This window comes from Pteropus medius, unplaced genomic scaffold, assembly GCF_902729225.1.
Source record: "Pteropus medius unplaced genomic scaffold, Ma_sr-lr_union100, whole genome shotgun sequence".
Taxonomy (NCBI): domain Eukaryota; kingdom Metazoa; phylum Chordata; class Mammalia; order Chiroptera; family Pteropodidae; genus Pteropus; species Pteropus medius.
In genome coordinates, this window is record NW_024342473.1 from 14,159,013 (window position 1) to 14,182,572 (window position 23,560).

The window sequence follows — 23,560 nt, forward strand, 5'->3', positions numbered from 1 at the left end:
GATAAGATATTATACAGCACTCAAACATATGAATCATAGCTACATGCAATAATGTGAATGAATATTAGCAATATAATGTTGAATAAAGAATATGTCCAAAAATATATGTAAAATGATACTTTTTTATAAAGTAAAAAACAACTAAAACTAAACATTATTTGTGTTGGGAATACATATAAGAAAATAGTATTCGATAACAATAAAAGCAAAGGAATGATATTCAGGCTTAGGAAACAGTAAAAGCCTTAGGTAGGAGGAGACAGAGAGAGATGGGTTGAGAGAGATGGGTTGGAGGAGGAACAAAGAGATAGATACAAGTTACTTAGTTCTTGTGTTCACATTTATTATAAATAAGTATAAATACAAAGCAGTCCGTGCATGGACCAATGATGAAAGTATATCATGAACCAAAGATTATGATTAATCTAATTCGTGTACCTGAGATCATTTGTAAGTTAAGGATAAGTTTGTAAGTTAAGTTTAAAAATTAAAAGTTAAAAAAGCTTGTAAGAATTGGACATTTATATATTTATTTAAAGGTAATATTGGCAAATGATTTGGGCACTTGTTGTGTTCAAACATATTAACATTTAGACATATTTTAGTCTAGAAAATGCCCACTGGCAAAACTAATTGTATATTTAGCAACTATTGTGACACCATTTGGTAATTTTATATAGATTAACATTTTACTGTACATCGTATATGTTCTTGTCTGTGAAACTTTACTTCCCCTGTATAGGAGTTTCACAGCCTGCAATAAGTATTCATGTGACACGTAAATATTCATATGACAATAAATATTCATGTGACACAGTGAAAGTGTTTCTTATATTAATGAAACCTAAAGAGTGATGTTTGTGTCTCCTTTTTGTGTAAGTTTACTTGCCCTTCTATATTCATTTTTTGATAATGTTTTGTTGAAGATGTGTAGACATTGCACAGTCTTAACTTAATCTTTACAATGATAATGCTGAATCAGATAAAGTCTTATTACTAGTAGGCCTTACCAATAGTGTCCTAAGTGCCTCGTTCCTTTTTGTTCATAAATGATGGTCTGGTTTAATATTGCAGAGCATTTTAAGCTAAGCATTTTGAGAGCAGCTTCTGCCTTCCTTTTTCCTGTGGCAGCGTGTTGCTAAAGCGCTTACAGAGACACTGATACATCAAACAGGGCTTTCCCTTTATTTTCTTACATTGCTGTAGTTTTTGTTTGTTTGTTGATTTTTTACCAAAGCATTTTGCTCAGATTCACATAATGCATGCATGTATTCAAACATAAGTATCCATTTCTCAGCCCTCATCTAGTTTCAGAATGTATGCTCTACTTGGTTTCCATTGATGCATGTTTGTTCTGTTTGTGTGTAGGTCCTATGCACAGTCAATTGGAATCCCTGAGCGACTCTTGGGCTCGCCTGAAATATAGCAGAGACTGGTTGTGCAACTCCTCTTACTCTTTTGAGTCTGATTTTGATCTTACCAAGTCTTTGGGAGTTCACACTTTGATTGAAAATGTTGTAAGCTTTGTGAGTGGAGATGTGGGGAATGCACCAGGTTTTAAAGAGCCAGAGGAAAGTATGTCTACAAGTCCCCAGGCCTCCATCATTGCAATGGAACAGCAGCAGTTAAGGGCAGAAGTAAGTCTTTGATATTTACTCCTTATGAGGGACTATGGAAACTTAAATTGAACCACTGAATATTTTCTTCCACTCCTTACTTCCCCCTTTCCTCCACCTGAGCTTTTCGATGTCATTATCCTAACTATAACAGCATGATACTTTGTTTGAAGTGAACAAAAGTGCATTTTTTATTGCCAACTCTTAGAAAAAGGTGCTCTAATCATAAGTCATTACTTATCTTGTAGAAGCTAGAGTGAGACTGGCTGGTGACCATATGGATCTGCTTCTCAGAGTCTCCATTTGTCTTCATTTAAAAAGGACTTGATTAGAATACCACAGTAATAATGATGAATGCTAAAATTAGGGAGCAAAACTTTAAGAAAACATAAGATATCTACATAGCCTTAAAGTGTATCCCTCAAAATATTTAATTATTGTGGTTTTAATATGTCCACAGATTATTTGATACTCTTCTCTCCAAGAGGTGGAATTTAATCCTACCCCACTCTTGAGAGTAAACTGGACTTAGTGATGCAGGGCTAACAAACAGGGCATGAAAAGGGAAAAAAATAGTAATTTCACATTGCAGAAACCTGGCAGACATCACTTTGACTGAATGATCAAGATTAACATTACCAGTAATAGGATGGTGATATCATGTACCCCTGATAATATGATGAGAAGGAAACTTTAAAGTATTCTTCCTCCCAAATCTATAACTCTAATCCAATCATGAGAAAACATCAAGCAAACCCAAATCAAGAGATGTTCTATAAAATATATGAACAACTCTTCCAAAGTGTCATGGTCATGAAAAACAAAGAAAGACATAAACTGTCACAGACTAAAGGAGATTAAGGAGACATGACAACTAAATGCAATGTGATATCCTGGATTGGATCCTGGAACAGAAGAGAGGGAGATTATGGGAATGCTGGTGAAGTCCAAATAAAGTCTGTGGTTTAGTACATGCGGTGTACTAGTGTTAGTGCCTTAGTCTGATAAATGTACCATAGTTATGCAAGATGTTAACATTAGGGGAAAGATATACAGGAACTCTCTATGCCATCTTTAAAACTCTTCTGTAAATATAAAATAATTTCAAAATAAAGTTAAAAAAAAAAAAAGGGTAGGCTGATTGACTGCAGTGGTTGGTATAACCCTCCTAGAGAAGAAAGGGCCAGGAGTTCAAGAGAAACACAGAGAAAACTTTCAGAAATACCTCTTCTAATTCTTGAACTAAAGAGTATTTTATATAACTTTATTCTAAGTAAAAGGAAGCAATAATAATACTACCATACAGTTTTGAAATCTTCACAGATATCTCATGAACATCACAGTAGTTCTGTGAGTAGATTAGATAAAGTACTATCAGCCTCATTTTATATATGAAGAAACTGAGACTTAGGTAGTTAAGTGAGTTTCCCAAGGTCACATCGTAGGTGGAAGAGTCTGGCCTTGAAACCAGGTCTCCTACATCTGGATCTACTACTTTTCCCATTGCAGTGTGTAGCCTCTTTTATACTGAAGTATGCTTATAGAGTTTCTAGAGACATTTCAATTTTAAAAAGTCACAATAATAAAACAAATGTTCATCTTAATAAAATAGAGTCTTTAGAAACATCAGAATTTTCTGTGTGCTCATATATTGTTTATGACATACAGAGTTCTTTGTTCAGTGAAGAACTCTAAAATATGTTTGTTTTACTTTTCTCAAGCTTCGTTTAGAGGCACTTCACCAGATCCTCATTCTGTTGTCTGGGATGGAGGAAAAAGGTAGCATCTCTCTGTCAGGAAGCAGAACAAGCCCTGGTTTTCAGTCATCCACACTGCTCACATCTGTGAGGCTGCAGTTTCTAGCAGGGTGCTTTGGTTTAGGCACTGTTGGACACGCAGGAGCCAAAGGAGAGAGTGGCCGATTGCATCACTATCAGGTAAGTGACTGATCTATCATGTGAGGATGACACCTTACAATATATTCAGATTTTAACTGTTTTTACAGAATTAGTTTAATAATGCTAAACTTTTTGGTGTTTAAGATTGAGGTTTAAAAATGAAAAAGACTTTTAGATGACTTAAAGATAACTCATTGGCTTAGTTTTCTGAGCGTGACAGTATTGTAGATGGGGTTAGGTGAGCTGTGGTACTATTGTCCATTCAGATTCCTTGCCGGGTTAGTTTTTTTAACTCTTAGCCAAATTAGGTAGAGATAGATCTAAGTTGGGATAGGGTGTTTGGGAGGATGAGTTTCAAGAATTTACAGTTTAGACTTGATCATTTTACCTAGTTTCTTTGATTGCTTGGAAAAAAAATATTTTTTTAAATGTTGTCTTTATGTCTTCCATATTTAGAGAGGACATTTTGTTTGTGGGATAGGAGAAAGATTATATAAAATCAGGAATTATCAAGTATTTAAAAATAAATTTATTGTAAAACTTTTATATACTGAAATATACTAAATAATTAAAAACCGTCATAGGGCTTTAGCAGATAGATCGACTAAGGATAAAATGCTATTTTTATTTGGGTAGGAAGCGTTATTGTGCTAATAGGAAACATAAATCTTTATATGTAATTCAGGATGGGATCAGAGCAGCTAAGAGAAATATACAGATTGAAATCCAGGTAGCTGTGCATAAGATTTATCAACAGTTGTCTGCTACCCTGGAGAGAGCCCTGCAAGCAAACAAGCATCACATTGGTGAGTAACTGCCCCTGCAAATACAAGATGCAGTTACATTTTGGCCTGAGGTTATGCACAGTAGTTAACGGTTCAATACCTTGTGTTTGACTTTAGTGGATCAGCTTATAGATAAAGAATAAATACTTGAAAATGAAATAGTGTTTTGTAATACTATTTATATTTTGGAATATGATAAATTTTAGTAAATGCTTTATTTACTTCAAAGAAGATTCTCAACTATCTTTCTTTCTTTCTTTTTTTTAGAAGCCCAGCAGCGTCTCCTTTTGGTTACAGTGTTTGCCCTGAGTGTTCACTATCAACCAGTGGATGTTTCTTTGGCAATTTCCACTGGTCTGCTAAACGTATTGTCGCAGTTATGTGGCACAGACACTATGCTAGGACAACCCCTGCAGTTGTTGCCAAAGACGGGTGTTTCCCAACTTAGCACAGCTTTAAAAGTGGCTAGTACAAGATTGCTCCAGATTCTAGCCATCACTACAGGGTGAGCATTGTAGATGTCTTGGTAGAACTATGTGGGGCCTTGTCTTTTCACATTTTAGTAATTTCCGTTGCTCCGTAATCTCTTTTATGTATTTAAGTATAATATTTGCCCTTCTGTGTTATTACCACTTACTTTTTTCCTATAGGACCTATGCTGATAAACTGAGCCCTAAAGTAGTTCAGTCCTTGTTGGATCTACTCTGTAGCCAGTTGAAGAATTTGTTGTCCCAAGCTGGTGTACTACTTATGGCCTCTTTTGGAGAAGGGGAAGGAGAAGAGGGTGAAGAAGAAGAAAAAAAAGGTGACTCCAGTGGAGAAACTGAGAAGAGAGATTTCAGAGGTATCATAAACCTATTTCTCTCTTTATAAGCATTTATTGAGTCCCTATAGTGTGTATATCATTAGAACGTAGACTTCTTTCTGTTGTGAGGCATGAAAGGATTTTTATTTATTTAGAAACCTCTTTTTCTCTCCAACTATGTATGATATAAATGAATTTCTGACTGAACCTTCTCTCCTTAGAGTCCATTAACCCTGATGTGGTGATCATACTGCTCACTCTAGGTTCAACCTTTCCTTGGCTGTCCTATTTCTAGCACCTAGAGATTCTAGGTAACTGATTCCCTCCAGGTTATGTTTCCTTAGCATTTGACACTGATAGCTCATCTCTAACCATACTCTTCACTTAAGTGTTCTCTCAGGACCAATGATTTTATTATTTGGGAACTGGATTAGAATTAGAGGAACTGAACTTTTTGCTAGGCTGTTCTGTTCCCTAGTCACTAAAAAAATTATTATTGTACTTAGCCATCACAATTTTGGTTGCTATATCATCTGCTCATAGCTTTAAAAAACTATAGTGAATGTTATATTTCAGTAAATTAGATTAAGCCCTGAACAGAACTACCGTGTATGTCTGTTACATAATTAAGGGAATAAAGGTCTAAAATTGTGATTTATTAAAAATATTTTGTGAAATTACCATGTCTTATTACTATAATAAACTCTGTGAGCCTTTACATCCTTTCTGGAATAGATAGATGGATGGTTGGATGGATGGTTGGATGGGTGGGGTCAGGTGGGTGGATGGATAATGGATGGATGGATGGATGGATGGATGATGGATGGAGAGAGCAAGTTAACCTAACCATTCTGTGCCCTAATTCCCTCATCTGTAAAATAGGAATAATAGAACCAACCTCTTAAGGTTGTTTTGAGGATTAAATAATTTAATACATGTAAAGCACTTAGAGCAATATCCGTCACTTAGTGCGAGCTTACGAATATTTATATTAATATTAGAATATTTTAATATTTCAATATCTATAAATTGTTTAGATATGGGGAGTGGATAGAGGAAATACCCTGGGGATAAAAAAACAATAAAACATTGTCTCTATCCTCAAGGACCTTCTAGGATGATGAGGAAGGCAGACATGTAAACAAATAATTACAATGTAATACAAGAAACTCAGAAGAAATGGCTAAATCTCTTAAGTCAGAATCGAGGAGGATGTATGAGTCTGATTAAGGATTAGCTTTTAGTATCAGAGGCTGAACTTGTGACAAGTTCTTTCTCTCTGTTTGTATAGAGAATACGGTGCTTATACAAAGAGCATGGGCAGACTCACAAGGTATGATAAATAAAAATAAGCTTTTAATGCCACCTCCTGTTTTCTTGAGATCCAGTGTGGGATACAGGGTCGTTAAGGTAATAGCTTCTCATCATTCTATGCTGGGTATCGAGTACTCTGTGCAGAGAAGATATAGTAGAGTTACTATATCTGTGGGTCCCCAAGAAAACTGGATCCTTTCATACCCAGCAAAGAATTAAACAGTTCTGTGAGGGAGTCTCAGCAGGTAGAATAGCACACTGAATCTGTGTCCATTCCCTCAAGTCATCCTAGAGAGAAGACCATTCAGAGGCACAGGCTGCCTAGGTATTAATAACCCCACAAACCTTCTAAAATACTTAACTGAAAGGTTTATCCTGCATTTCAAATGTAGCCTTGATTCTGAAACAGAAACTATCATCCATTTATATCAAACAACTTAATATATGAGGTTTCCAGGCTTTAATTAATTTAATTAACTTAGTGTCTTGTTACAGAAATACTTGCTTGGGGATGAGCGTGGGGAGTAGGATGGAAGCCTCATTAAAGAGATTCTCCCAGGGATCTCTGCCAACAGAGAAGGCTTCTTAGAAGAGGTAGCTTTTGACCTGGCTTTGAAGGAAAATGTAGGAACAAGGTTGAAGTGAGATATGTGGGTACCCAGGGAAGGCTAATGATTTTATGTTCTTCAAACTAATATTATAAAAAGTATTTGCTTATTAGCATTTAGGTAAAGAAGAGGTAGAATACATGTAGAGGAAATGTAGAGAAGGAGTTCTTAGCTTTTTCTCTAATTGTCCCTAGCAGTTTAGCTGTCATAGACTTGCATATTCATCTTGGTAAAACATTTCTTCTACTTAATTAGACATCTATGAAGATAGATTACTGGTCGTTGGGGTATCTCCTCTCTATCACAATTGACTTGCCCTGTGTTCCTTAATTTGATATGCCAGGATCTCCCTGAAAGGAGTGCTGTATATACTTGTCTCCAAATGGTTATGATTTTCCATGGGTTAGTGCCCCTAGCAATTTACGTTCTGGGCAGCTGCCCCACTGGCATACTTCTTTCCTCTGGCTCTGAGTGGGACTTTGCCAGACTAAGGCAATATGAAAGGTGTTGGATGAAGAGAGAACATGGAACAGATAATTCTCTGGCTTCAAAATGCATAGGGTGGAGGTATGAGAAGGTGATGAGAGAGTGATGTCGATGCTGGTAGAAAAACTGGGAAGTTTGGTTAGGGCAAATTTGTGAAAACAGTCTTTTTTAGATACGTGATTCTTAATTTGATTGGAAGAGTGGAATCATGGATTTATTGAAATTTGATTAAATTTGTGAACCCTCTTACTTGCCAAATACACACACACACACACACAATTTTTCCTACACACGGTTTTAGGGGGTTTACAGACCATCTCCCTCAAATATTATCTACTAGAACTTTAGACTTGTGTAGAGAAGTGTTGCTTTTTAGTATAGCAGTAAAAAAAAACCCACACAAAATTAAGTACACATACTTTATTCTAGCAAGCTTACTATTTATACAGATATAAAAGATGTTTTAAGTTTGGCTTTATTTTCTGTCCTTTTCCTATTGTATTCCTTAAAAATTCAGCAGCAGACAACCTAGATTTTGAATTTATTTAGGTTTGTGTTCACTGCAATTTAAATGTAAATTGCTTGATATAAAGTGTATTTCTTGGTTATAATATAAACTTGTCTCTTCACTCTTCAGCGGCTCTTAGGAAACAACATGCAGCCGAACTGCATCTGGGGGATTTTTTAGTTTTTCTTCGCAGAGTTGTGTCTTCAAAAGCAATTCAGTCAAAAATGGCTTCTCCAAAGTGGACAGAGGTGCTTCTAAATATAGCATCTCAGAAGTGTTCTTCAGGTATATGACTTTTGCCTTGTTTTAGAGTTTTTTTTTTTTTATATCACATGTGTTTTATTCAGATAATGCCAGGCTTTAACAACATTAGATACTTAAACTTGATTTCAAGACTTTTCTTTCTTGTTTTCTGAGTACTTATTTGATCAAAAGAAAACTCGAATTTCAGGAATAAAAATTGATAGTCAATAATAGCAGAAAGTAGCATTGGAGAAGGTCACGGATTTAATCGAGAACTTGGCCCTATTTGTTCAGATTATGGAAATAATAAAAATAAGCAGAGAACGTCCTGTTTAATATGATAATTTGATACAGATTTTGCCCTCACTTCTTGTATTATCAAAATATAGATCTGAATGTGTTCATTCTCTCTTATGATATGATTTCTGTACTTTGTAACTTCTCATTATGTGCTAGTTATGAAAGTTTATATAATAGGCTTAATTCCTGGTTTTTAGCTGAAAAGCCTGGTCTGCTTGCAAAGATTACTGTCAGTCCTTCCTAGTCTGTTTTTTTTTTAATTGTGGTAAAATGTACATAAAATAGAATTTACCATTATAACTATTTAAGTGTACAATACATGACATTCACAGTGTTGTTCAACCATTACTCCTCTTCATTTCCAGGACTTTTTCATGATCCTAGTCTTTTAAATATAGTAAAATATAATGTAATCTTCCATGGTACTTGTTGTTTTATGTGTATATATTCTCAATATACTTTACTAGTTTTTCTTAACTAGAATAACTTACTGGTAAGAGCTTTTTTTCTCTTTTAATAAGATAAGGCTTATATAATATTGACTAAGGTCTTAGAATGTAAAGAAAAATTAGATATTCATTTATTTTTAATTGCTTTTATTGCAGTAATGGGTATAAAAAAGAGTGACAGTAGCCTGTCTATACCTTTGCTTACTTTAGAAAAGTATAAACTACTTACTCCCATTAACCTTTAGAATCTCTCTGAAGCAGTCAGGGTATGGGCAGAGAAGAAGCAATGAAAGGATATGATAAGCCTGAGTTTTATGATTAACAGATCTGTTTAAAATTCTACCTCTGCCTCTACTGAATTGTGTGGCTTTGGTCAAGTTACATAAATTCTCTGAGCCTTGGTTTTCTCATCAGTAAAATAGGGGTATAGTGTAGGATTTATGAGGGTCAACAGAGTTAATGTATATGAAATTCATAGGACAGTACTTGGTATAGGTAGTTTATTATAGTGCTACTCTCTTTACATATACATAAAAACTGAAATATAAATATAAATATTCATATACACTAATGGATACAGAATGAGTCCAGAATTCTTGTGATAGTAGGTTGAAGTGAAGTTTGTTCTGCCCATAAATGCTTAGCAGTCTCAGGGATTTTTTTTCAATAAGTTCATTTAAACTTTGAATTTAAGTCATATTGATAATAAAAAAAATGTTTTTCCTCCCCAGGTATTCCTCTAGTTGGTAACTTAAGAACAAGGCTCCTTGCACTTCATGTCCTTGAGGCTGTGCTACCAGCTTGTGAATCTGGTGTAGAAGATGATCAAATGGCCCAGGTTTCTATTTTGAAAGTTGTTAGAAGATGTTTCTGATATACACAACATGATTCACCAAGAATATAAACCTGTAGTCTCTTCAGTTGTAAATGTATCATTTATTCAGTAGCAAAACTTACTCTTCTTAGATTGCTTTCTTTGTTATTTCATCTCTAAGCAAGGAGAAAGAGAAATTAAGTAATGGGTTATGAGGAGGAGGGAGATAGTGAATACATACAAGGCCAGAAGGAAAGGAAAATTTGTGAAATTTCTTAGTAGGTGTGAGGTCGGATGGCCTATTCAGAGGTCCATATAGTCAGGCAACATGAGGGCAATGGAACCCACTTTCTATTGGATTAATGATCTTTCTAAAAAAAGATACACCCAAGATAGCTGTTGGACATTGATATAATCAAGTTTCACTTGGGACTTAATATTACAGTTAAATGATTTATTTTTTCTAAAAATATTTACATTACCCATTATAAATGTCGTCATTCTTTTTCTTTCTATAAATAGGTTGTTGAACGCCTGTTTTCCCTTCTGTCGGATTGTATGTGGGAGACACCCATTGCTCAGGCCAAACATGCTCTTCAGATAAAGGAAAAAGAACAAGAAATAAAATTACAGGTAATTAATTCTTTCAGAAGGGTACTCTTAGATAGCATAAATGAATATCCTGTCACTTGTCTCTGGATCTCTTCTTCTCTGAGGGACCTTGTTCTATCAGTTCTTCCATCTTCTTCTCTGTACTCTCTCTCTCTCTCTCCACTAGTTTTTTCTCCTCAGCTCATAAGCATCTGTCATTCATACCTCCCAAATCCCGCTTTTATTCATGAAGCCTTTCTTATCTTCTCTCTTGTCCTTCATTGCTAAGCTTCTCAGAAGAGTAATCTTATACATGTTTCAGCTACTTCCTTACTTTTCATTATCTCTGCAACCCATTGTTTAGCACAGAAATTAAGTGACAAAGGTAAGTGTTAATTGCTAAATACAGTATACATGTTTTTTGACCTCTGGAAACACTAGTCTTCTATTGTTTTCAGAACAGTATCTTCTCCTAGATTGCCATATACCCTCTGCCAATCTTCAGTTCCCTCTAGAGGCATCTCTTCTTTGATGCCACTTTCTCCTTGCCTGTATCTCAAACTATGGTATTCCTCAACATTCTTTCCTTAGCTTCCAGCAGTTTCAGTCATACCTGCCTACACCTATTGCCTTCAAAACTTACATGCTAGCCCAAGTGTCTCCTCCTCACATCTTTCCCCCTTTTTTATTGGTGGCACCACCATTTACCTAGCTTCCCAGACCTGAATTCCTAGGAACTGTAGATTCTCCTAATGTCCTCATCCATCTGGTCACTAGGCCTCATTGATTTTACCTTCTACATAGCTCTTGAATCCATCCATCTAGCTACCTTCATCCTTCTCTGGGTTTTCATGATTCTATACTTTTTCTGGTTTTCCTTCTATCTCAATACAATGGCCTTTTCCTTCTCATTCTCTTTTATTGGTTCTTTCTTTTTGGTTAATCTAAATGTTGAATTATCCCAAGTCTTGGTCCCAAGACCCCTTTTTTCCCTCAACTATTACCTCCATTCCATTTCCTGTACCCAGCCAAACCTTATGCAGACCTATATGCCATTGATTCCCAAATTTTTAATTCCACTTATGACATTTTTCCTGAATTCTAGACTTTCATACCCATCTTCTACTTGCCTTACCACATGAATGATAGTCTAATAGGCATCTCAGAAGCATTCTTAGTTTTTTCCATTTCCTATTCCTTCATTAGGCTTTTCCATCTGCCTAGTTAGTGACTTGGCCATAAAACCTAGGAGTCATCCCTAATTCCTCTTTTTCTATCTCCCTGCCCCATTTTTTTCTATCCATGCAGTCTCCAAGTCCCATTGACTCCTTTGTAAAACATAACTTATATTTACCCTCATCCTCATTCCTCTGCCATCACCCAGTTGGTAAGCCGCTATCATCACTGACATGAACTATGCAATAGCCTCCTAACTGGTCTTTCTGCTTCCATTGTTAACTCCCTGTAATCCATTCTCTACACAGGATCCAGAGTGATATTGTACAATTGTAAATCAGAGCATGTTGGTCCCCTGCTTAAAACTCTCCTATGGTTTCTTATTCTTGGGATAAAATCTAGAACTCCTTATTTTCTCCTCTTTGCTCTCTACACTCGGAACAACATGCCTTCTTCCTGTTTCTTGGACACAATAAGTTTATTCTTTCTTTCAGGCTTTGCACTAGCTATTCGCACTCTCTACTAGCACTTCCCTTAGATATATTTCTCAGAGGTCAACTTCTTACTATTCAGGTCTCAACTTAATTATTACTTCTGCAGAGAGTCCCTTCTGATCCTCCATCTAGTTGCCATACATTCTTTGTTCCATCACCTGTTTTAATTTCAGCACAGCACTTACTACCTGATATTTTCTTGTTTATTTTGTCTTCATCTTCCAAGATATGAGTTCTATAATAGCAGAGACCTTATCTAGTTAATATACTGCTAAATATAGAAGATCAAGTATAGTGCCTGGCACGTTAGTAGATGCTTAATACTCATTGAACAAAGGAATGAATTCAAGTCTCCAGTATTTCTTATCTGAGCTCTTGTAGTAATCTTCCGATTGGTCTCTCTGCCTTCATCCTGTACACTCTTGGTAAAACAGTGTTTATAAAACACAGATCTGATTGGAGACCCTCTATATAAATCATTCTGTGTAGGCATTCACTACTGTCTTTAGAGTAAAGTTCAAACTTAAAATTGCATTCAAAGCCTTTTCTAATTTTATTCCTTCTTCTCTTTCTAGGCTTGTTTTCTGCCAGTCTCATCCTCCAGATATTTCTTACTGCTTGCAATTTCTTTAACTCACTGTACTCTGTTGCACCTTCATGCCTTGACACATGCTGTACATACTGCCCTAAATGCCTGTCTCTCCTTTTGACCAGCTGCTTAATGCCTTCTCATCATTTAGAACTAAGCTCAGAAGTCATCGTCTTTTGAATGATTACTTTATCCTTCCAAAGCAGGGTTAGAGACTTAAATTTTTTATGTTTTTGATATATCTGTCATGTAATTTCTATTATTCTCTTACTACAATATTGGTGTTATTTGTCTTTCTGTCTCCTAATTGGACTGTAAGCTCTTTATAGGCAGGGACCATGCTATATTTATCATTGTATTCCCATTGCCTGCATAGTAAATGGTATGTAGTAGATACTTAATAAATATTTGTGGATTCAAACCAAGGAGTCTTAGAATATATACTAACTGAGGTCTGGGGTTACTCCAAAATACTGACCCAGCTTCCTTTCTGGTAGAAGCAGGGAGAATTGGAGGAAGAAGATGAGAATCTCCCTATACAAGAAGTCTCCTTTGATCCAGAGAAAGCCCAGTGTTGCCTAGTGGAGAATGGACAGATTTTAACTCATGGCAGTGGAGGAAAAGGATATGGATTGGCATCTACTGGAGTAACTTCTGGGTGCTATCAGTGGAAGGTGCGTTGAATTCCAAGTAGTTTTTAGCATTTTTAGTTCTTAGCATTTAGTCTTTTTTCTCCAGATTCTTATGAAAAATGTATGGAAAGACTTTTTAAAAATCATTATATTTAAGTGTTCTATCATTATTTAAGATATTAGCATAAATGGAAACTGAATGAAGGATATACAGTTTTTATAACTTATGCAATTCTAAAATTATCTTTAAAATTTTTTAAATGAATGGTTAAAAAAGCATGATAGTCCCTGCCATGAGGGGACATACAGTGCACACCCAGCAGTGAAAATGCAATGACATGTGTATTATGTTTCTGCCTGAGAAATCCCATTAGAGTCTCAGTGCCCAAGATTTTTATTGGATGCTGGTCACATACTCTCTGCCAGATATATGCTAAAATTTTAGAGTCCCAGAATGAAAGCAGGTGTTTAGTATAAACCATACTGTTGTACAAACAGTCTAGGCACAATGAGCCACCATTATCAGTTAGAGAAAGTTCTTATCAGTGTAGGAAACTGTTTACCAGTCTGGTTCCCAGAGGCCAGCCAAGGGCCAACATCACAAGCAGGCTTTTCGAAGGATAGTTGTCTCTTCTGTGTTAACTCCTTTTTGGCACAGTCCACCCCCTTGGCTCTTGGCCACAGTATCTTTACAATAAAATTATTATCAGTAGGACCCCACGCAGTTGGGTGAGACCAACAGGTAGTATTGACTTCAGTTATATCTTTTAGGGGCCCTAGACATAACCAATTAAAATAAATCTTATTAACCATAAATGTCTATATTAAAAAGTCATGTGGCTTTGTCTTTAAGTTTTTGTATTAAACCTTTTAAAACTGGTTTAGACATCAATTTAACAGCACATTTCCTGCCAGTCCAGGACTTCAGTAGTGTCATGGTAGGTACACACACAAGAAATACAATCACACAGGGCATATATGGTATCCCTGGAACAATGAGTGTATAATTGTTAAGATATTCCTAATCAGGATGTATAGTAATCAGGCAGAAAAAGTTGACAGGACCAATGTGACCTCCTACCCTCTGTTCTGAGTGCTGTCCAAATAAGTTGAGCCCTTGGTTTCAGAGGGACTGCCCGAGAGCAGTCAGTTAAATGATTTTGCTTGTCTATAACATCAGTTTATCTGCCTCCAGAGTTTGGATGACATCTGGAGGTGTTCTGTGCAAACTGCAGGATCTAGGGCCACCCTTTGCTTCTTATAGTCTGTCAGGTGTGGTGGGAGGCTCAACAGGCAGTTTGAATTTAAAGTGCTCACTACAGGCTTCTAGACAACAGGGATATTTTTCCCCCTAGGAGGAGGAACAATTCTGAAAAACAAAAGATCATTAATCCCTCCCCACTCCTCCACATTTCCCCAGGGCTTGGGTTTTTTGTTTTTTTGTTTTGTTTTGTTTTGTGTTTTAACTCTTATTCTAAAAGCAACTAAAGTCCCATTTAGTAATTATAACTTCAAACTTTTTTTTTTAGGTGAGGCAACCCTGGGTTGACCTCACAGGTTTCAAGGACCTTGTCAGTTTATAATCCCTTCTTCATTTATTTTTTACCTTTATCGCTCCTGGTCTTCCTAGGTGGTCTCCCATCCAAGTACTAACCAGGCCCGACCCTGCTTAACTTCGAGATCAGACAGGATCAGGCTTGTTCAGGGGAGCATAGACAACTTCAAACTTTTCCAGTCATTTTTTTATCTTCATCTAAACCTTTTGTCCAGATGGGTTGGGTACAGGAGAAACTAAAGAATTTTCACAAGAGTTTTATACAACTTAATCAGAAAGGTTAAAATCGATCAGGACAAAATCCCAATTAAAAATGTTTTTTTTTTTTTTCAAAATAGGTTTACAAAACTTTCTACCTCCTTTTATCATAATCATTTATCCAGTGAGCATCCTAGAAAAGATCAGTCTGTGGGGAGAGCTTCATCTACTAAGGCATGTATATCAGAAGAAAGATGAGACATATGTAGAGTCAAGTCTGTTGTTGCAAATTACAATTAAACCAAAAAGCTGAACAAAGTAAATCAATAGCAGTGGGACATCCCTAAGAAAAGGTCTAGAGTCCAATTTGTTAAGAGTGAACAAAGGGGTCATTACTCCCTGTGGTATGCCAACTTTCAGCTTTTGGTTGGAATCACAAATTAGGAAGGTAATCAGTTTCTGTGTCAGAAATCTAAGACTAAGCCCTTTTCCCAAGGGCATTTGCAAGAGTCCCAGACAATCCAGCCAGAATTCATGATGTCTTCCTAGTTTATGACCCACAGAGGAATCCTAAATCTACAACAGTCCCAGAGTTTGAGTTTTGTTCATTGGGCTGGTGCCTTTGGTTAAGCACAACTTACGTTGGGTTGAAACACCCTATAGCAGACAGTATCAGGTTTTAGCTTAGAGTCAGGTCCAGGCAATTAGAATCTGTGAATTCAGGATTCTAAAAAGCTAGCAACTTTTTTGGCACAATAAAGCCCAGATGCTGTAGGAGCAGACAGCTGTGTTTTAAGCCCAAATAACAAGCGAGGCTTTCTTAAGCCCTTTTTGTCTTGTCAGTCTTATTGAGTTCAAATTTACCCACTCAAAAATATGTACTTCAGGCTGGAAAATCATGTTTCTAAAGGTCAGACAGATATCTGAATTTATAAGAACTCATTGGAAACTGAAAACTGCTTTTAAAAACTCTATATCTATCTCCACATGGGGAATGCCATTCTTATTTTGTCTCCTTTTTTCCAGAGGCTCCAATGGGGAAAAACCATAGCAAAAAATCATCAGTTATAGACACTTGTTTTGTTTCTAATACTCAGAAAGTTTAAATTCCGTTCTATCCACTGGTGGCAAAAAAACAAGGAAGTCGTGCCTCTACAGCTTTCACTGATCAGGACGATCTCTTAACATTTATGAAATTACAAGCACATAACATTTTACATCGGTTTTTATCATACATCCAGATGCAGTAGCCACAAAACAAAGCTGTTTTTTAAAATTTACTTTCTGCATCTCAGATCTCAAGTTTTCAAACCCTTAGTGGTAAATTTAGCATTTACAGGATGAATAGATTGGGCAAGGGGCACTGCTACATCTAAGCTAAAGAAAATAGCTGAAGTGGCCTTTTCTTTCTTTTTTTCTCCAGTTTGCTTAAATAAAGCTTTGCTCCAGCCCTGGGAATTGATTTAATATTTTTTTTCTTCTCACTTGGAGGAAACAACAGCACATGCTTCTCATATTTTTGGTCTACCCAAAACTCACCTTCAGGAATTTTTGAACTCTTTCCTGCCACCTGAAGGAAAGAACAACAACTGCAAACTAATGTTTATTCTTTGGCCCATCCATAGTCCATTTGTGGGAATGTTTGGGGCCCTTTCTTTCCCTGCCTCGAGGAGAGAATAAAAAATTTTACCCTGGCTTCTCTTTTTTTCCCCCCTCATGTTAGTTAGCAAGGCCAAAGCATTCAGGGGATCCAGTGAGCCAACTCTTAGAGGCTGATGATTTTCCAGCTTGAAGTGCATATTTTTTACTTGGATCTATTGTTTTTGAATTCCACAGGTAACTTTTATCTGTCACAACAGATAGCAACTCACCTGCTGTTTCATAACATATGTAACTTTACAGCCACTAGACACCAGAGTTGTCTTTTCCCAAAGTAACGCTGTAACTATATTTTAATGAGTTGTAGTTGTAGTGAGTCTTATGGTTCCCACTACTGTGTCAGGGGTTCCCAAGATCACCCCTTTATTGACTAGAAAGATTTAATAGGACTCAACATGTAATCGTACTTATCACTAAGTACGTTTATTATAACGACGCAGTAAGGATATGTAGCTGAATAAAGGTAAAAGACACAAGTGGATCTGGAGGAATTCATGTGCAGGCTTCCTTACGTTCTCTCTCTTCCATGAGAGGTCACATGGAACATACTCTTTCTCTAGCAATAAAATGCAGCAACATGTGTGCAGTGCTTTAGGGAAGCCCATTAGAAACTTAGTGCCCAAGATTTTTTCTGGGGTCTGGTTATGAAAGTACCCTCTGCCTGGAATGTACCAAAATTCCATACTCCCAGAAGGAAAGCCAGCGTTCAGTGTAAACCACAGTTACAATGTTTGTTCAAATAGTCTAGGCCTGGCAAGGCACCTTTACAAGCATGCCCTTTTAAAGGTAATAGTCTCAGGCCTGCTATTTAACTCTTTTCTGCACAGAAGTATACATAAGAGAGTAGTTGGAAATTTTGTATGTAAAGAATTGAAACTTTCCATTAATAATTTTCTGGACTAGACATACTTCTTCAACTTTGTAATTAAATGTAAGCTGAAATTTTTTATTTAAAATAAGTACTCAAGCATAGGGTACATAGTCAGTAATATTGTATTAACTATATATGTTGCCGTATAGGTACTAGACTAATGGGGGAGGATCGCCTTGTAAGTTATATAATTGTCTAACCACTGTGCTGTAGACCTGAAACTAATATAAGATTGTCAACTATAACAAAAACAATTTTTTTAAAATAAGTACTCAAAGATTATTCTAAATATTCTACAAGGTAAAGATTAAATTTGTTTAAAAATCTTCACAAAATGATATAATTTATTTCATTTGTATATTTTCACTTAGACTGAAGATAAACTTATATTCTCATAAATGTGTAAATATTATCTATAAACATATTCCCCAGTATTGGTTTATGCAATTAATAGTATATAAACAGATTTTTGAACTTTAATGAACATTACCATCTTCATTTTAGTTTTACATTGTGAAGGAAAACAGAGGTAATGAAGGCACATGTGTTGGAGTTTCTCGCTGGCCAGTACATGACTTTAACCACCGTACTACCTCGGATATGTGGCTCTATCGGGCCTACAGTGGTAACCTCTATCACAATGGAGAACAGACTCTGACATTGTCCAGCTTTACTCAAGGAGATTTCATTACCTGTGTGTTAGACATGGAAGCCAGGACCATTTCTTTTGGGAAAAACGGAGAGGTACTGAAACTCATTCACAAGCATTGCATGTTTTCTTGTTTTTGTTTACATTCAACTCAGTTATTCAGGTGCTGGTTATTCGGTTTATAGATTATCCATTCTTCTTTGCTTTTCTCTAATACCTTTTTGTTCACATAGTATTTATCAGCACTAAATAAACAACAGAAAGATAGTAAAATCCAAGTAAGATTATTGAAACAGATGAACAAATTAGGATTATTTACTACATGTGGAATTTCCTTGGTTCGTAAGGTTAATTGAGATTTGGCTCTAGTAACTTCATTCTGTCTAAGAGCTTTGAATCTTAAGGTGATTGGATATCATCAATTTTAAAAAATATTTTTATTTTCTTTTCATCACCTCTGCCACATTCTAGGAACCCAAATTAGCTTTTGAAGATGTGGATGCAGCAGAGTTGTACCCGTGCGTAATGTTCTATAGTAGCAACCCAGGGGAAAAGGTAATGAGACCTCAAGTATAAAGCATAAAAGATATTTGTCATTTTTTATTAATATTCATTAACATCAGGTAAAGCTTATAAATATGTTATTTCTACCATTGAAAGTACATGCTCAGGTAATTTACAGTTTTACAAGGTTAGCTTACTCTTAAAAATAGCCCTTTTAAGGTGTTTATTTGATATTCTGGCAATGTGAGTATAGCGAGTCAACTTTCAAGCATATGTGCAGTTATAAAAATTGTAGGAAATAGTTTATGGATAATCTGGTTTATTGACACATGAATATGAGAGAAATATAGAAATAATCTTAAATATAATCAGATATCATCAGCTGAATATTGGAAGTTCCAGTTGTGATGGGGGCAGTTGCCTTTCATTCATTCAGCTGAGGGGGTTCTCAGATTTTGTAGGTGGTGTAAATTTAATCCCCAAACCTTTAGGAGGATCATATTAAAGAGATCACCCACTCAGCATAAACTGTTTTTCTCCTCATCTAAAACCCAAGCAGAAACAAATTTGTTTGTGGTCTTCCTGTGCTGGTGGGTGGATTTGTTTTCTTTCCCATCCTTTCACTTAAAGATGTAGTGTAACCTAGGTCAGGTCTCCAGAATTTCTAGTTATTTTTTAGTAGAAAGTTTTCATGCTATCATATATATTGTATTTCTTTTTCTTTCTGGCAGAATATTTATTAATAAAGACATTTGTAATTTGGCAGATTATTTGCTAAATTATTTCTGGAATTCGGATTAAATATGCTCTGTCCCCCTACAATATTTCTATAATGGAAGTGCTAGATTTGGTAAATCTTAACCATGAAAGTTACTTTTTATTATATGCTTTTAAATATATTTTAAAATTTTTCAAGAAGGTATAATTTCAAGCTAGCCATTGACATTTTTTTGAACATTTGTTATATGTCTGGCACTGTGCTAATAAGCACTTTCTGTGCATAGTCTTATTTAATCTTTAAAATTACCATAAGAAACAGATATTACTAGTGCCATTCTTTTCAGATGAAAAAGCTGAGGGTTAGTGAGATTAAATAATTTTCTAAGATTATGCAGAGTTAAGATTTGAACTTAAGTCTTGCTCTTCTTTTAATCTCTCTATATATGTCTTATTTGAAGTGTGCGCCTATATTGGGACTATCCCAATTATCTAAATTTATGGTTTTATTTTAATGCCCCTTGAATAATATAAGATGGTCCCAGGACTCAATATTATTCTGGAGTCTCAAGGATGAGAGCGAATAGATCCTCAAGGCTTTTTTTTTTTTTTTTGACTAAATCGAGTCAGTCACATATACCTTGGTCTGTATCCTTCCTTTGTGTGGCTGCAATAGCTCTGATACTCAGAGGCTGCGGGAAGTTTAAATGACTGGGCAGCATATTTCAGAGAACTGTTTTGCTACTAACTTTAGTAGATCTGGGGCTAGTGGTATAACACACATGTATTAGGAGACCAAACACTAGTTCAACATGGGATTACATGTGCTAGAATTTATAATGTCTGATAGTTTAGGAGAACTTTTAATATCACACATTTGCTACCCTCTTTTACAGGTAAAAATTTGTGATATGCAGATGCGTGGCACACCTCGAGACTTACTTCCAGGAGACCCCGTTTGTAGTCCAGTAGCAGCAGTGCTGGCAGAGGCCACTATTCAGCTTATCCGAATCCTTCACCGAACAGACCGTTGGACTTATTGCATTAACAAAAAAATGATGGAAAGGCTCCACAAAATTAAGATATGTATTAAAGAGTCAGGTCAGAAGCTAAAGAAAAGCCGCTCGGTTCAAAGCCGAGAGGAAAATGAAATGAGAGAGGAGAAGGAGAGCAAAGAAGAAGAGAAAGGTAAACACAGTAGACATGGCCTTGCCGACCTCTCAGAGCCACAGCTGAGGACCCTTTGCATAGAGGTGTGGCCTGTGCTGGCAGTGATAGGAGGAGTTGATGCTGGTCTTAGAGTTGGAGGTCGGTGTGTTCACAAGCAAACTGGGCGCCATGCTACACTGCTGGGAGTGGTCAAAGAGGGCAGCACATCTGCCAAGGTCCAGTGGGATGAAGCAGAAATTACTATCAGGTATGATCTGTTAAGTTACACTTTTAGCAAATGAGTATTTAATGGTGACATGGGCCATTGCCTATGGACAATGAGTAATTATGTATTTTAGGTGAGCAGCCAGTTAACTTTTTAAAATACTTTTTTTCATGCATTTGGGTATGAGTACTATGATTTCATAAAGGAATATTTCCTAAATCTGTGTTCCTTGGAACACTAGTGGTTTATAAAGTATATAGTTTTTGTTTTGTTTTTTGAAGAAATGGTAAGTTAAACTAGGATCCTTCTTTCTGTTTTTCATTTGACTTCCTGCCTTTCGATCATTTTCATTACACGTTGGAATAGAGAGCCAGCCAGCAAATCTGTCAGTTACATTTTGTGTAGGAGGGCTTTGAATTTAGAAGGGGAACATTTGAGTGACTAGAATTAGGTTTTCTGTTATCTGTGATTTTAAGTATTCTTGCCTTTTTTTAAGCACATATTTCTATCCCCTTGGTGTATGTGCAGCATTTTGGATAGACACAAAAATTACATTTGACACAAACTGTGTATGTACTTAAAAGCATTTAGATGGGTTTTGCAATCCGATAAGATTTATGTGAAATAGAAACTTCATATGTTAAAAATATGCCAAGTATCTCCAACGATAAGGGGATTGACTCACTTATCTATTGACTCTACATAGTTGTATTATTTGAAGATAGGGATTTATCGATGATATAATACAGCTGTTCATTATGCTGCTTAAAGTGATTGCTTTGTAATGTTAATATGACATGGGACAATATCTAAAACATTGGTTCTTAAGTATTTTTTGGAGGCAGTACTGCTTTACATTCTAACAATAGCTATAGACCCTCTCAGCTGAAAAATACACATATATAAAGTTTATACACAATTTCAGGAGTTAATAAACTTTACCTCCTCCTACTCTTCCAAGGTAAGAAACCAATGAAAATTTTACAGTGTTATGTGGAAATATTTTTTCTTTTATCCTTTGCCTTGTTTTAGAAAGGATTTATTAAGCCTTATTAATATGCTTATAATATAGCAAAATAAATACGAGAAGCAAGGCAAAGAGTAAATAAGATTGGGAAAGTTAAGCGAGAACCAAGATTTAGGTTAATAATACAGAGGTATACCACCAAACTTTCTATACTTCCTCAAGCTTTCTATTACATTTTATATAACATTTTTAAACGTCAGGAAATTCTTGCCAAATATCAGGAAATATGTGATCATATTTTTGCTTAAACTATAAGTTAGCATTAATTGAAAATTACGAAGTCATATTTTAAGGAAAAAACGTCTTCTCTGGAGTAGATTATAAATGGCCATTACCCACATAATAAACCAGATTTATTATACAAACTTTCCAAATAGCTTACATCAGGAATTGAAGAACATTTGGCCTACTTCCCGGTTTTGTAAATAAAGTTAAACAGCCACACCCATTTGTTTCTCTATTATGAATGGCTGCTTTCACACTATGGCGGCAGGGTTCAAAGGTTGTAACTGAGACCATGTGGCCTACAGGGTCTAAAATATTTACTGTTTGGCTCATACAGAAATTTTGCTAATTATTGGCTTTTATTATAGTGAATATTCTTATTTGAAAGCACATGCACATTTCATTGCTTTTTTACATCACATCTCCCCATTTTCTCATAATAGACTCATTTTTCTCTCTGTTTGTAATGACTTCTCTAGTTTGTGTAAATTATTCTCTGTACATGATGCATCTTATTTTGTCTACATTATTTTCTGTATCTTCCTCCTGTCTATCCCTCACTTGCTTCTTCCTGTGTCATTCTGATCTTTATTAAAGCTTCCCAACTTTTTGGTCGCCTAGTGATACTCCATTGTATAATCTGGAACCCTGTGAACCACTGCCTTTCGACGTGGCACGATTCCGAGGTCTGACGGCTTCTGTGTTGCTGGACCTCACGTATCTGACTGGCATTCATGAAGACATAAGCAAACAGAGCATCAAGCGACATGAAAAGAAACACCGACATGAATCTGAGGAGAAAGGGGATGTTGAGCAGAAAACTGAGAGTGAATCTGCTTTAGATATGCGGACTGGCTTAACATCTGATGATGTCAAAAGTCAAGGTACCACAAGCTCCAAATCAGAAAACGAAATAGCTTCATTTTCCTTAGATCCAACTCTGCCAGGTGTGGAATCCCAACATCAAATAGCAGAAGGAAAAAGAAAAAATCATGAACACATGTCCAAAAACCATGACATAGCCCAGTCAGAAATCAGAGCAGTCCAGCTGTCTTATCTCTACCTCGGTGCTATGAAATCACTTAGTGCTCTTCTTGGCTGTAGTAAATATGCTGAGCTGTTGCTGATACCAAAAGTTCTAGCTGAAAATGGTCACAACTCAGACTGTGCGAGCTCTCCAGTTGTTCACGAAGATGTGGAGATGCGTGCAGCCCTGCAGTTCTTGATGCGACACATGGTGAAGCGAGCAGTCATGCGGTCGCCCATAAAGAGAGCGTTGGGATTAGCTGATCTGGAACGAGCTCAAGCCATGATCTATAAATTAGTGGTCCATGGGCTTTTAGAAGACCAGTTTGGGGGAAAAATGAAGCAAGGTATGTTATCTGATTTTTTTGTTTGTTTTGCTTTTGTGCCGTTGAAATTATTTATAATTGTCAGAAGTGATGTATTATGTAAGTGATTTATAAAAATAT

The 23,560-nt window shown here is 36.1% G+C and overlaps 1 protein-coding gene across 16 annotated transcripts in view; it reads left to right on the top strand.

Annotated features, from left to right (window-relative positions):
- Positions 1 to 23,560, top strand: part of HERC1 (HECT and RLD domain containing E3 ubiquitin protein ligase family member 1) — a 163,095-nt gene that overhangs the window by 84,701 nt on the left and 54,834 nt on the right. For 7 of the 16 annotated variants that reach the window (XM_039865348.1, XM_039865346.1, XM_039865356.1 and 4 more), the window contains 14 exons: positions 1,369 to 1,637; positions 3,338 to 3,553; positions 4,200 to 4,320; positions 4,567 to 4,804; positions 4,950 to 5,143; positions 6,396 to 6,437; positions 8,150 to 8,305; positions 9,744 to 9,850; positions 10,349 to 10,459; positions 13,174 to 13,350; positions 18,096 to 18,335; positions 18,712 to 18,795; positions 20,358 to 20,878; positions 22,686 to 23,461. In XM_039865348.1, coding sequence (XP_039721282.1) covers positions 1,369 to 1,637; positions 3,338 to 3,553; positions 4,200 to 4,320; positions 4,567 to 4,804; positions 4,950 to 5,143; positions 6,396 to 6,437; positions 8,150 to 8,305; positions 9,744 to 9,850; positions 10,349 to 10,459; positions 13,174 to 13,350; positions 18,096 to 18,335; positions 18,712 to 18,795; positions 20,358 to 20,878; positions 22,686 to 23,461 — 3,252 coding nt within the window. The remainder of the gene's footprint in view (positions 1 to 1,368; positions 1,638 to 3,337; positions 3,554 to 4,199; positions 4,321 to 4,566; positions 4,805 to 4,949; positions 5,144 to 6,395; positions 6,438 to 8,149; positions 8,306 to 9,743; positions 9,851 to 10,348; positions 10,460 to 13,173; positions 13,351 to 18,095; positions 18,336 to 18,711; positions 18,796 to 20,357; positions 20,879 to 22,685; positions 23,462 to 23,560) is intronic. The other 9 variants (XM_039865358.1, XM_039865361.1, XM_039865359.1 and 6 more) reach the window with 4 other exon arrangements.